Genomic DNA, 13,705 nt, shown 5'->3' on the forward strand with positions numbered 1-13,705 from the left:
GCGTTTTTGATACGTTTATTACATGCATTTTATGCATTTTTTTTTCCATGTGGATTTGTATGTGTTTTTTTTTTTTGTCGGCTAAATAAAGATATATTAACAAAAAAAAAGATTTGTGAGGTCATTTCTAGTCCAACCTCTTCTTTAACATTTGTCCAACCCACACTCCATTACATTCATAGATACAGAGATACAGATAGATGTGGCCTAGATAGATAGATATGTCTATCTGTAGATCTGTCTTATCTGTAGATTTGTGGTAGATAGAAAAAAATCTGTTAGGCCGGGGTCACACTTTACAAGAAACTCCCACGAGTCTCACCTCAATACCCGGCACTGCTGCCGGCACTTGGACCAGAGCGTTCAGCTGCATAGAAATACATGCAGGCGGCAGTGCTGGATATTGAGGTGCAAGTTTCTTGCAAGTGCAACCTCGGCCTTAAAGGGAATCTGTCACCCGATTTTTCGAGTATCAGCTGCCGACACCGCCATCAGGGGCTTAGCTACAGCATTCTGTAATGCTGTAGATATGCCCCCCTGATGTAACCTGAAAGAAGAAAAATGAGTTAGAGTATACTCACCGGGGGGCGGTCCATGTGTCCGGTCTTGGTCTGATGGGTGTTGCGGTCCGCGCCTCCCATCTTCTAATCGTGATGTCCTCTTCTTTGCTGCCTGTCATGGCTTGAAGGCAGAGCAGAATACTGCAGTGCGGAGGCACTGGACCGCGACACCCATTGGACCAAAACCGGACCCGGACTGCCCCTGGGTGAGTATAATATAACTTTTTTTTTCTCATCTTTCAGGTTACATCGGGGGCTTATCTACAGCATTACAGAATGCTGTAGATAAGCCCGTGATGGCAGTGGGTGCAGCTGATACTCGAAAAATGTGGTGACAGATTCCCTTTAAACGCAATATCTGTTTAATTTTAAAAATAATGGAAATAAAAATTGCGTGAGCTCCTGTGCAATTTTCAAGTCCAGAGTGGGAAAGCCGGCGACTGGGGGCCTGTTTTTATAGCCTGGGAAGCGGGTAATACCCATGGATCTTTCCAGGCTATGAATATCAGCCCGCAGCTGTCTGCATAGCCTTTACTGGCTACTAAAATAGGGAGGCCCCCCCAAAAAATGACATGGGATCCCCCTATAATTAATAGCCAGAAAGATTGGGCAGACAGCTGCGGGCTGATATTCATAGCCTAAGAAGGGGCTATGGATATTGCCCCCCCCTGCCGGCTACAAACACCAGCCCGCAGCCGCCACTGAAATGGCGCATCTGTAAGATGCGCCTATTCCGGCATTAGCCTCCCTTCCCACTACCGTGTAGTGGTGGCATATGGGGTAATAAGGGGTTAATTTCACCTTCGTATTGTAAGTTAAGGTGACATTAAGCCCGGTTAGTAATGGAGAGGCATCAATAAGATACCTATCCATTATTAATCCTATAGTATGTAAAGGGTTAAACGACACAGCCAGAAAAAAGTATTGTAATGAAATAAAGCACTACAGTTTTGCCATTTTATTATATGCCTAATTCCCAGAAGCCCTCGATCTCCTGGAAAAAAAAAAAAAAATCAAACAAATACTTCCTGTCCGCCGTAGTCCTTAATAACGAGTGTCCCACGACGAGTCCAGCTCTGCTACACCTGGATGCATGACATCCAGAGATAGCAGAGCTTGTAGATGATCACCGTAGATTGCCGGCGGTCACCTACACTGTAGTTCTCGCGGTCATCTGACCATGAGAACTAGCCTAGTGATCAGTGATAACCTCCGGTCACCTACACGGCAGTTCTCGTGGTAAGCTCAGTTGTTGCGAGAACTGCAGTGGATGCAGACTTCCGGCGGCGGGACAGGCAAGAACTTTTGTAAATTAGTAAACGTGCTTAGTAAGCTGCGTTTTATGCAGTTACTATGCATGTGACTAATCATTAGATGCGGTTTTACCGCATCTAATGATAGTCTATGGTAAATTTACGGTGCGGTGGCGGAGCGTCGCCGCATTGTGAACAGACATGCTGCAGGTCTGGAAAGACGCGGCGCATGTCCGTTAACGCGGGTCTGCCGCCTGCGTCTTTGTGCACATAGTGGAGATGGGATTTCATGAAATCTCCTCCACTATGCTGTAACATCTGGACGCTGCGGCTGTACGCAGCGTTAAACACGCAGCATTTCCTGACCGTGGAAGCCATACATATAAAGTAAAGTAAATATGGCTGCATCCTGCTGAGATCTTCAGATTATTGTACTTTGTGACTGTTTGAATGTGTTTACAATTGTGTTAACAGTTTTCCTGTTTCTCATCCTACACACCGCAATTAATCGTATTCCCATAATACTTGTATTAATAAGTGGACCAATGCATCTTTTTATGTTACATTAAGACATGGAGAATGTTGTGATAGAGGCTGAATTATAAATCACTCTCTGAAAAAAATCAGGTCTTTGAAGTTTTTATTGCAGCTTTTTTCCCCTCCTTACATCAATATTAGAGACGTGTGGGCATATAGGATTGTGCAGCGAAGAGCGAGATAAAGATGAAAAGTCAGTGTAGACTGCGTGTTTTAACAAGTCTGCTTTCGAACTGGAGCACCAGTAAAAAAAACTCTGAAACGGCGAAGTGCACGGATGAAATATTAATACATTGTCTGGAGACGGGCACATGAAAGGGAACTGCTTACGAAAGTTCTTTTATGGGATTGTGACGTCCTTTGTATCTCTTGGGTAGTGTTGCATTAAAATCTCATGTGACTAATGCCGCACTTGTAAATACAACCTTCCTAAGCTGAACATGGCTGCTTTTTTGTTCTTGAAGTCTTAATTCAGAGCTAGTTTTCTGCATTGCTAATACTGAGCACTTGATTCCCAACTATAAAAAGGTGGCAGGTGTCCATACATTGAGGAATGGGCATTTGTTTTACTACTGCGACTTCTTGATTAGTGGGGATAATCAAGAGGAGAATTTCCCTAGCTTTGATGCTGCTTTCCCATGTCCTTTGTGCATTTATTGCTTCCTTTGCTCTTTTCAGTTGCTTTCTGACTTGACTGCTGCTTTGTTCCTGGCCCCCCCATCTATATGGCCTATTACCTTGCCGGTAGAGCGCAGCACCCTCCTCCTTCCAGTACTAAGGGTGACACATCTGCAGTGCAACTTATATGAATTGTCGTCAATTATATACAAAGACACACTTGTGTGATTTTGATTGCAGAGAAAACATTTACTTTGAAGGGGTTTCTCAGATGAAAACCAGTTGTCACTGGAATACCTATTGTTCATTGGGTGCAGGGACCCCATCAATCAGCAGAACAGGGAACTTGTATCCCCTTTTTTAAAAGAGCGGCAGTGCACAAGCTCAACTACTGCTTCATTCGTCCTACGGGGCTTCTGAAAAAAGTTGAGCACAGTGCTGATCACCCGTAGGAAATGGTTGGTGCGGCAGGCACAGCATGCGCACTGCTGCTCCATTCTCATGGGAGTAAGGCTGGGTTCACACGTAGCGTTTTTGGGACGTTTTCGCGGCAATTTTAAACGCGCAATTTTGCAGCGAAAACCCAAAAAACAGCATCCCATGCATTCTTATGGGATTCCGCATTGCTGTGCTAATGCTGCGGATTTTCCCGTGGCGGAATCGCATCGTGGAAAATCCGCAGCATGCTCATTCATTTTGCGGAATCGCGGCGATTCCACCCACATAGGAATGCATTGTTCTGCTTACTTTCCACATGTGGCTGTGCCCACCATGCGAAAAGTAAACAGAACATTTGGGGATGGTACCCACGGTCCGGAGGAGAGGAGACTGGGCTCTGGGTACCATATCCTTGTAAAAAATAGAATTAAAATAAAAATATTGTTGTTCTCACCTTCCGGCGTCCCATGCAGCATTGCCGCATCTTCAGATCCCAGTAATCCTTGGCGAGAATGACTGATGACGTCGCGGTCTCGCGGGAGTGCGACGTCTCGCGGTCATTCGTGATGACGTCGCAGGAGGGCGACGTCTCGCGGTCATTTGCGCAAAGGATTACTGGGACCGGAAGATGCCGGGAGCATGAAGAGAGGCGGGAAGGCTGCACGGGACGCCGGAAGGTGAGAATAACAATAATTAATTTTTTTATTTTTTATATATTTTTTTTTTTTACAGCCGATCTTTTACTACTGATGCCGCATAGGCAGCCTCAATAGGCAAAACTTGGTCACACTTGTCAAACACTATGTTTGACGAGTGTGACCAACATGTCAATCAGTTCAGATCGCTCGGAAAACGCTAGTATTCTGAAAGCTAATTACACTTGCAAATCGCTAGGTTTTCCGCGGGAATTTAAAATGTGATTTTCCCGCGGAATGGAAATCCGGAGTTCTCACTGTAACTTCCGCGGGAATTACGCTACGTGTGAACCCAGCCTAAAAGTGTCTAGTTCTAGCTAATCTGTAGGGAGGGGGGGGGGGGGGCCCAGTCATCAGACCCCATTGAGCAGTAAGCGATCACCTATCCACAAAATACTTGTTTTCACTGGGACCACGCGTTTTTAAGGAATGTTGCGCTAGATGTTTTTATGCCATATTCATCAGAATATTACTTAAGAGACCCTTTTTTTTAAAGATTTATTGAAATTTACTGGATGGGAGAGAACATTTAGATCAGTCCTGATTAGAGGAACATCCTTCCACCTTTTCATCGTAAGAGCAGCTGGTCATTGGGTACTTATCCTGTATGGGTCTGAAGTGCTTGTCCTCACATTGTATTGGTGCGGTACTTAATCCCACAGATTCTACAAGTTCTCATGCTGGCTGTGTGATTACTTCTTCTTACCACAGCCTTTGAGGGTAGACTTACTTGCACAGTATTTTCTAGGATTGGTGAGGCAGTTTCTCAAACTTAAGCCCAGTATGGCTTCAGAGGGCTTGGGAAGTATAAGGGTGTGCCCACTCACACCACCATATCACCATATACATCACACAAATGTAGAAGGGCAGTGTGCGCGCGAAACGGCCGTCGACCGGGACTTTTCACTCCATGTTCATCTGCATGTTTTAACCAATAAAGGATATTAAAGGATGGTGAGTTCCACTTTTTTTCCTGCTTTATTTTTATTTATTTTCTTACAAAATTACCTTTTTGTCTCTGGCATAAATCGGACTAGGTTTGACATCATCAGGACAGCTAATGTGTATAAAGTTCCGTCAGCAGCTTATTCCTGCCTACCCATTCTGAGCACAAGCGTGCTTTACTGAGGGTTTGGGTGGGAGCAGTAGCAGTCAGCCAAGTGGGACAGAAGGGGTGTTGGAATAGGTTACATTTTCTAATGATTGGTATTGTTCTAATATCCTTTCAGACATTTTTTCACACATTCACAAAATCCACAGAGAATGCAAATTAATGATTGCTCTAATCACATAAGTGGCTGATATGATGAACTCTTGACTGTTTATTCATAAATACATCTGTATTATTCCAAAGAAGAAAATCTGTCTACCCTTTTATCCATAAGTCCATGGTTTGGGTGTGTATCTAACAACCCCTTGCAGGTCAGAGCTGAAGCACAATGCTGGGTGCATGTTTCCTCTCTAGACCGGTGTGGTCATGATGCTGTCTGAACTGTGAATACATTGCCTACAGGATAGTTAACTATGGTTGTGCAGTGATATAATCCTCTTACATGTCTTTCCACTGCCAGTTGTATGTCTTGACTCGTTTGATGTCATTCTTCCCCAGAGTTTCCCATCAGATGAAGGCTGGCCTTTTGCTAAATACCTGGGAGCCTGCGGCAGAATGGTGGCGGTGAACTATGTGGGAGAAGAACTCTGGAGTTTCTATAATGCTCCATGGGAAAAACGTGTGGACCTTGCATGGCAGCTAATGGAGATTGCTGAACAGCTCACGAACAATGACTTTGAATTTGCACTTTACCTCCTGGATGTCAGCTTTGACAACTTTGCCGTTGGCCCTCGAGATGGAAAAGTAATAATTGTTGATGCAGAAAACGTCTTGGTAGCAGATAAAAAGTTAATAAAACAAAGTAAGTTTTACTGTAATCACTTGTAAGTCTTCAAAAATGGTATTCAAAATATGGCATGTGAAATGCTTGGGATTAAAGGTGGGGATCAGACTCCTGGAAGCTTGTTCTGCTGATTGAGGGGGTGGCTGCAGCTCTAGTGTTCTTGCTTCCCTAAGGACATGTTCGCCATTCAGTATGTTACCTCAGTATTTCTAAGCCAAAATCAGGAGTGGAACAATCAGAGGAAAAGTATAATAGAAACATGTGACCACTTCTGCATTTTTCACCTACTCCTGGTTTTGGCTTACAAATACTGATGTAAAATAGTGACCAAATACTGAATGTGGCCTAAGACAGCTCCCTACATTTAGTACTGGCTATGTCTGGTATGGCAACTGCAGTACCCAGGCACAGCCATTTGCAATAGTTTGGCGCAATGCATTGTATATAGCCTGGGATTTCTTTTAGTGCTCCGCATACAGCGCGTCTGCTGATTTACTGCTTCCTAATTTTCGCAGCAGCTCTCCGCTGCATTATTAGAAGTTGCTAGAGGCTTGTCTATTGTTAAAGGGAATCTGTCATCCCATCTTTGGAGTATCAGCTGCCGGCACCACCATCAGGGGCTTATCTACAGCATTCTGTATTGCGGTAGAGAAGCCCCCGATGTATCCTGAAAGATAAGATAAAAATGAGTTATATTATACTCACCGGGGCCCGGCCCGGCGCCTCCCATCTTCTAACGGTGACGTCCTCTTCTTTCCTTCCTGTCATGGCTCCTGCGCAGGCGCACTGCTCTGCGCTGTTGAGGGCAGAGCAAAATACTGCAGTGTGCAGGTGGTGACATTCCCTTTAGTGGCCTCATGGTCTTGCAAGAACTGCTTTGGGGTTAACAGAGTGCAAGCCACAAGTAATTTCTGTAGCAGAAAATTGTTGAGAATTAGGAGGCGGCATCTCTGCAGATGCATCTGACACATTCTACAAGCAGACTGGTCCAATCGGGGTCTGCACTTATTACACTACATCAGTGTTTCCCAAACTCCAGTCCTCGCTGACACCAACATGTCATGTTTTCAGGATTTCCTTAGTATTTCACAGGTGATGGAAGTATCATCAAGGCATCAGGAATTCTCTCACATGTGTAACACTATGGAAATCCTTAAAACATGACCCTGTTGGGGTCTGCGAGGACTGGAGTTTGGGAACCGCTGCACTACATGCACATTATGAACATCAACTAGTTCTCAAGGCTGAAAAGAGGTTTATAATGGTGGTGTGCTCATTGTATGAAGGCGATTCTTGCGTGTGATGTGCACATGCTGTGCCAAATTCAATGTCTTGAGTGTGCAGCTTTGCTTTAGGATATGTGCCTTCACATTTAAAGAGAACGTGTCATCAGGATTGTGCTCTAACCTACTGACAGTGTCAGGTTGGCGCTGTTATACTGATTACAATGATACATTGGTTGATAATCTGTCTTGTGGTTGTTTAATCTTTAATTTGTAGTTTTCAGTTAGAGATTCTCGTTCACATTCAGCAGTCAGGCGCTGGTTGCGGCACCTGCACTGTAGCATGATCGCATGCATAATGTCCATGTGATTATTTTATTTGGTGATATACATGTATTTAGAAAAAAAAAATCTCTCAAAATGGTGGCGCCTGCACAGTAGCATCTATCGGCGATCCAATAGATGCTACTGTGCAGGCGCCATCGGCGATCCAATAGATGCTACTGGCGCAGTTTTGCTTAAGGAAAAAGATTTCTCCACCAAGATGGCGCCTGCGCAGTATCATCTATCGGATCGCTGATAGATGCTACTGTGCAGGCGAGGACATTGCCATTTTGAGGTTTTCTTTTCTTCTGAATACATGTATGAATACATGTATATCACCAAATAAAAGAATTACATGGACACCATACATGCGACCATGCTACAACGCAGGCACCGCCACCAGCACCTACCTGCTAAATGTGATTTCCCCCCCCCCCCCCCCTCCAAAAAAAAAGCAAAACAAAAAACATGTATTCAGTATATAAAATAGGGGGCAAGCCATCAGTATGAATATCTAATCAAAGCACCACATGAGGACCCCCCCACCCCACAGGCCGCCCCGGGGCACGAGCATATCATTAACGCAAAACTACAAATAAAGATTAAACCACAAGACGGATTTCATCACCCAGGTATCGTTGTAATCGGTATAACGGCGCCGACCTGACCCTGTCCGTAGGTTAAGGCCCCGTTACAATGATGACCCAGCGATTCCACCAACGATCTGACATGGATGGGATCGCTGGGACATAGGCTGATCTCTGGTGACCGTCACAGACACACACCAGCGATCAGGACCAGCGAGCAAGCTGGTATCTAGGGTAAACAGCGGGTATCTAAGCTGCGCGGCTTAGTTACCCGCGGTTTACCCTAGATACCAGCGTGCAGTGTCGCTGATCGTTGGTCTCCCGCTGCCACACGCAGTGATGCGATAACCGGCGAGGGGGCCGGTCGCTGATGCATGTCACACAGCGAGATCGCTGATGCGTCACAAAATCTCGCTGTGTGACACGGGGCCTTTATTGTGCACAATCCTGCTGACAGGTTCTCTTTAAGGACATTATCTGGATGTGATGTCCCAGATGTGGACTTTTACAGCTCCTCCCTGCCACACCCTTAGGTGCTGATTCACAATGTAGATTTATCCCTCGTCCTGTCCCGTAAGCATTGGTCTTATAGTAAATGTGACTCTCTAAGTTCTAGTTGTTACGGTCAGCAGACAGTTTCCATTTCAGTATGTGATGCTGTTCATTTCTGATCCTTTATGATAACCCTGTATCCTCTTCTGGTTGATCAGAATTGAATAATAGATCATAAGGTTATTTTCAGACATGTGGCTATGGAGTCCTGGTATGTATAAATAGGCAAATGGGCACAAACCCAAGTTGCTGCCGCTCTGTCGGGAGAGCCTGCCAGATAATAACTTGTCAGTTTGCTTCAGATTCCTGCCCATATTTATCTTGTTCTGGAAGTTCACCACCTGTTCCTCTGTACCACAGACATGATTGATGGATGAAGTCTCTCCAATGCATCTTCGATTTTCTTCCTCACATTGTAAGGATAATCTAGTGCCTACTTTACTATGCTTTGTAATGTCGGCTGCAGCTTTTGTTTTGCTCTTTGTGTTTAGATATCTCCAAAAACTGAGCGAACAGGAGCAATATATTTGCAGCTGATATTGCAAGCGAGTCTGGGGAATATTCCAAAATGCTCTACTTTAATTTAATTTCTGATCTAGTTAATCAGTGTAACATGCGCTGGTTTTATATTAGGTGTAATTAAATTTTCTCAGATGTATAGCTTAAATGCAATAATGCCTTTTACACAGTGTCAGACCCCTGGTTAGAATTTCCAATTATCTCCAGTCTCTTAAAGGCACTCTTGCATGAAAACAAGTAAAAAAAAAAAAAAAAACTTTTTATGTTGGCGATTAGGATTATATGGCGACACCAAGATCACACTAAGACATTGTAAGTGATTACATCTATTATTGCAAAGGTGACACATTGTGACAAGGGACAGTCGCAAATGTTTCCAAACGTGTTAGCTTTTCTGCCACTGGTCAGGAGTCAAACGCAACTCGCTCACCATAGACTTCAATGCAATTCATAAGCAACTTTGTGCGACTTTTCTGCAGCATGGCTGTTTTATTTTACAGAAACATCAGAGCTCTGAAATGGTTGCACTAATGGTTTTTGTCGTTTGACTCTCCAGGGAATTGCTGTCATGCGACAACTCTGCCGTGTAGCCCCAGCCTAAAAATTACATGGCATTTGTTGTTTTGGATAGGTGTTGAGCAACCAAAACCCCCACAACCACTAGACATGGGTCCCCTGATCTCCTGTTCTTACTGCTTTTGGGATTGAATGTAGTGCTTATACTATACAACCTTGCCACTAAGGCTGGGTTCATACTGTTATTGAAGTCCATTTAACGGATTGCGTTACACCGCGGCATATCGTGATGTAACGCAATCCGTTAACGCTGCCATTAACGAGCGCATCGCTAACGTATGCCATAATCTGCATGCACTAGCGATGTGCCGTCATTCTGTGACGGACCCTCGGACACGGGTGTGCAGCGTCCGAGGGTCCGTCACCGCAGATGAAGCATCTGCGCTAGCAGTATAGCATAACGCGGTCGCGTTATGCTGTAGCGTTAACGCAGTCCGTCAACGCTATGCGTTGAACGGACTGCATGAACGCAGTATGAACCTGGCCTTAATCAAGTGAAAGGAAAAATTCCAGCTTCATAAAAATGCCAGTTTTTTTAAAAAATATTTAGTTATTCCATATCGTGTTAAAACAGGCAACGCGTATCGAACACAAGATGCGTTTTTTCAGCGCTTTGGCAAAGAACACAGCTTGTATCTGAAATGCTTGCATGATATGGATATCTTTTAAAATATTTTTTCTAATAAAATGTTGCATTTTTAAGAAGCTGGAATTTTTCTCCATTTGCTTCCACGTTCAGTCTCATGGAATCCGGGCTTCTAAATGCCTAGGAGCCTTGGTGAACTTTTTTCTTTTTCCTGCTTGCCCACTTGATTCGGTCTCTGAATCGGTGAGGAAGAACGGACTATCAGAAAACGTTGGTGATCAGTGGGGTTTTGGCAATGATCATCTGTTTGTTTTGTGAAATGTAGCTCTTACGTGAAGTGAAATAAATGTGCACATCTCCTGGCCGGGATTTACAGTAAAGTCACATTACCTTTTTACTTGTGTGCCTCTGTTTTTTATGAAATATGTTACACTAAATCTTCAAATCTCTATGCATTTTCAGATAAACCAGAGAACTGGGACGTGTGGTATGAAAGCAAGTTTGATGACTGTGACAAAGAAGCATGCCTATCTTTCTCAAAAGAAATTCTCTGCTCTCGTTCTACTGTGGACCATAACTATTACGCCATTTGCCAGAACCTACTCTCTAGACATGCTACGTGGCGTGGGACTTCTGGTGGCCTTCTTCATGACCCTCCAGCAGAAGTTTCCAAAGACGGCCTTCTTGGGACACTGTTGGACGAATGTGCAAACCCAAAGAAAAGATATGGCAGATATAAGGCTGCCAAGGAATTACGAGAATACCTTGCACAGCTTAGTAATAACGTTAGGTAGCCCACACTATTCTGTTTTCCTCTTTAGTCAATAAGATTTAATTAGTTAGAGCACGTACAGGTCCTAATGGCTCTTGTATATTCAGAGGGTCTCCCTTCGTAATAGAGGCTTTATGAATGCCATGAAACTGACCTAAGGTGGCAGTGCGGTATACAGTCCCTTGCAATCATGCCAGTACATGTTCTCGTCTAATTAAAACTTCTGGAACTACTATTGATTTTCTCTCTGATTACTGAGAGGAAGATCCGATGTTCATCTCCAGGTCGCTGGGGATAGTAGACTTTTGTAGCTTAATTGATTATTCATGTGTCAAAAAGTAGTTGACATGACATATTACATTGGTATCACAATTTTTGTGAAGCTGATGCCTTTACTTGGAAAGTTCAAGTTAAGACCGCTGGCCTGTTTTAAAGGCTTTTTCTTACGTCATTTCATATTTGTATGTTGAAAACACCAGTTTCTGACTCTTGAGTTATTTTTGGGATTTTGTTTTTTGTTGCATCCTGTTTCCAGATGAAAATGTTCAGAGTACTGTAAAAACAAATATTTTTAAAGGGCGGGACTCCCCTATTTTCTGTCTTTTTTTTTTTTTTTTTTTTTTTTTTTTTTTTTTTCATTTTTATTTTGTAATGGCTTTGATTTTTGCTGTAAATGTTACAGTGCTACATTAAAATTTAGTCATTCTTGGGTATCTCAAGCTGTTTGTTTGAATTGACCACTTCCCACTGGTATTAATGTTTTTCTTTTCCTAGTTTTTATAGGGCTCTGTTCCTGGTTGTGCTTGTCATGAAAAATCTTATTTAAAGCAGTTGGTCATTTTATCTTTAAGAAATATGTTGAGGCTCTTGGTGATTATGTATCACAGAATCCCTGCTGTTGGCGATATCATTTTGTAGTCTTAGCAAGGCTGCATGAACATTTGCAGGAGGAGAAACATTGGCAAGTGCCACAAAATAAGGAGGTGTCCACATTTGGCACCCAAGTGTGCAGTCACTTTCAGACTTGTAAGTCCTCACCTGGTGCACAGCATACAATGTCAAGATTCTCTTGTGTTGGCAGCAATACCCAGCGGTCATGTGATTGAAAGTATGTGAAATGCGTACATCTGGCCACATTACTACTAGATTTACAATGCCTCGGGGGGGATCCTAAAGAAGTTGGGTGGAGTGCATAATATGTGGTGGGTCTGCCTCCCAGAAAATCTGTTCTAGATAAGAGGTTGGCCTTATGGAGACGCTTAATTGCATAAAAAAATAGGTGTTAATTAACTCTTATGCAAACTTCTAACAGTCTAAGGACATACATTATCCCAAAAATGTGTTAACTTTGGATTACTGCTTTTATTAAATTTCTGCAAATGAAGTAAATTATATGATGGGTAGAAGTTATGCAACCAAAACTTACCTATAAATCGGCTCAAATTTTGTACCACTGATGCCAAGGACAATGAACAACTTTTTCCCAATTAAGAGCAAAGCTAGACATTCCTGCTCCAAGTATTGATGATCTTATCATATGTAGTCTGGTCCAGAAATATTTGGACAGTGACACAAGTTTTGGCATTTTATCTGTTTACCAAAACACATTAAATAAAGATGGTTATTTTAGCAGTATGGGCTTACAGTGCAGACTCTCAGCTTTTCCTTTTGAGGGTATTCAAATGATTATTGTAGTAACGGTTTAGGAACTACAGCTCTTTAATATGTAGCTGCCTTTTTTTTTTTCCAAGGAACCAAAAGTAATTAAACCATCTCCAAAACTATTTAATGGGCTGTATGGACTATAGTTTTATTAATCCCTCAAGCAAGTAAAAGGTCTGGAGCTGATTCGAGGAGTGGCATTTGAAAATTGATGCTGTGAACCCACAATATGCAATCAAACGAGCTCCTGAAAAAAAAAGTCCATCAAATGTTGGGAGTGGCTAAATTGACAGTTTGGTACATTCTTCTAAAAAGGGAGCTCACTGGTGAGCATGGGAACTCAAAATTACCTCATCTTCCTGTAAAACCTGGTGGAAGCCGTGTGATGGCATGGGCGTGCATGGCACTGGGTCACTAGTGTTTATGAAGGAATTGAAGACAGAAGCAGCCAGATGAATCCCGAAGACTACAGGTCCAGATTTTCTGCTCTAAACTCAGTCATATGCAGCAAGGTTGATCGGAAAATGCTTCACAAATGGACAATGACATGAAACATACTGCGACAGCCACCTAGCAGTTTTTGAAGGCAAAGTGGAATATTCTGCAGTGACCAAGTCAATCGCCAGACTCCAATCATCCTGATTGAGCATGCATTTCACCTGCTTAAGACTAAACTTAAAGCGGAAAGACTCAAACAGGCAGCGTCTCAAGTATCTACAGCAGGTGTAATAAAAACAAAATAAGCAAACGCCCTGCAGTAAATGGCAATAGTGCATGGCAATATTTATTTATTTTACACATTTATATTGTGCCATTAATTCCACAGCGCTTTACAGACACTATCGGCACTGTCCCCGATGGGGCTCACAATCTATATTCCCTATCAGTATGTCTTTGGAGTGTGGGAG

The 13,705-nt window shown here is 43.1% G+C and overlaps 1 protein-coding gene across 1 annotated transcript in view; it reads left to right on the forward strand.

Annotated features, from left to right (window-relative positions):
- DIPK2A (divergent protein kinase domain 2A) overlaps positions 1-12,767 on the forward strand; it is a 60,611-nt gene extending 47,844 nt beyond the window's left edge. Inside the window, exons 2-3 of the mRNA XM_073579114.1 lie at positions 5,711-6,014; positions 10,826-12,767. Of these exons, the coding sequence (XP_073435215.1) occupies positions 5,711-6,014; positions 10,826-11,157 (636 nt within the window). The 3' untranslated portion in view covers positions 11,158-12,767. The remainder of the gene's footprint in view (positions 1-5,710; positions 6,015-10,825) is intronic.
- The last annotated feature ends 938 nt before the right edge of the window (positions 12,768-13,705 follow it).

Source organism: Dendrobates tinctorius, unplaced genomic scaffold, assembly GCF_039654945.1.
Source record: "Dendrobates tinctorius isolate UK_male_01 unplaced genomic scaffold, ASM3965494v1 ptg000060l, whole genome shotgun sequence".
NCBI lineage: Eukaryota > Metazoa > Chordata > Amphibia > Anura > Dendrobatidae > Dendrobates > Dendrobates tinctorius.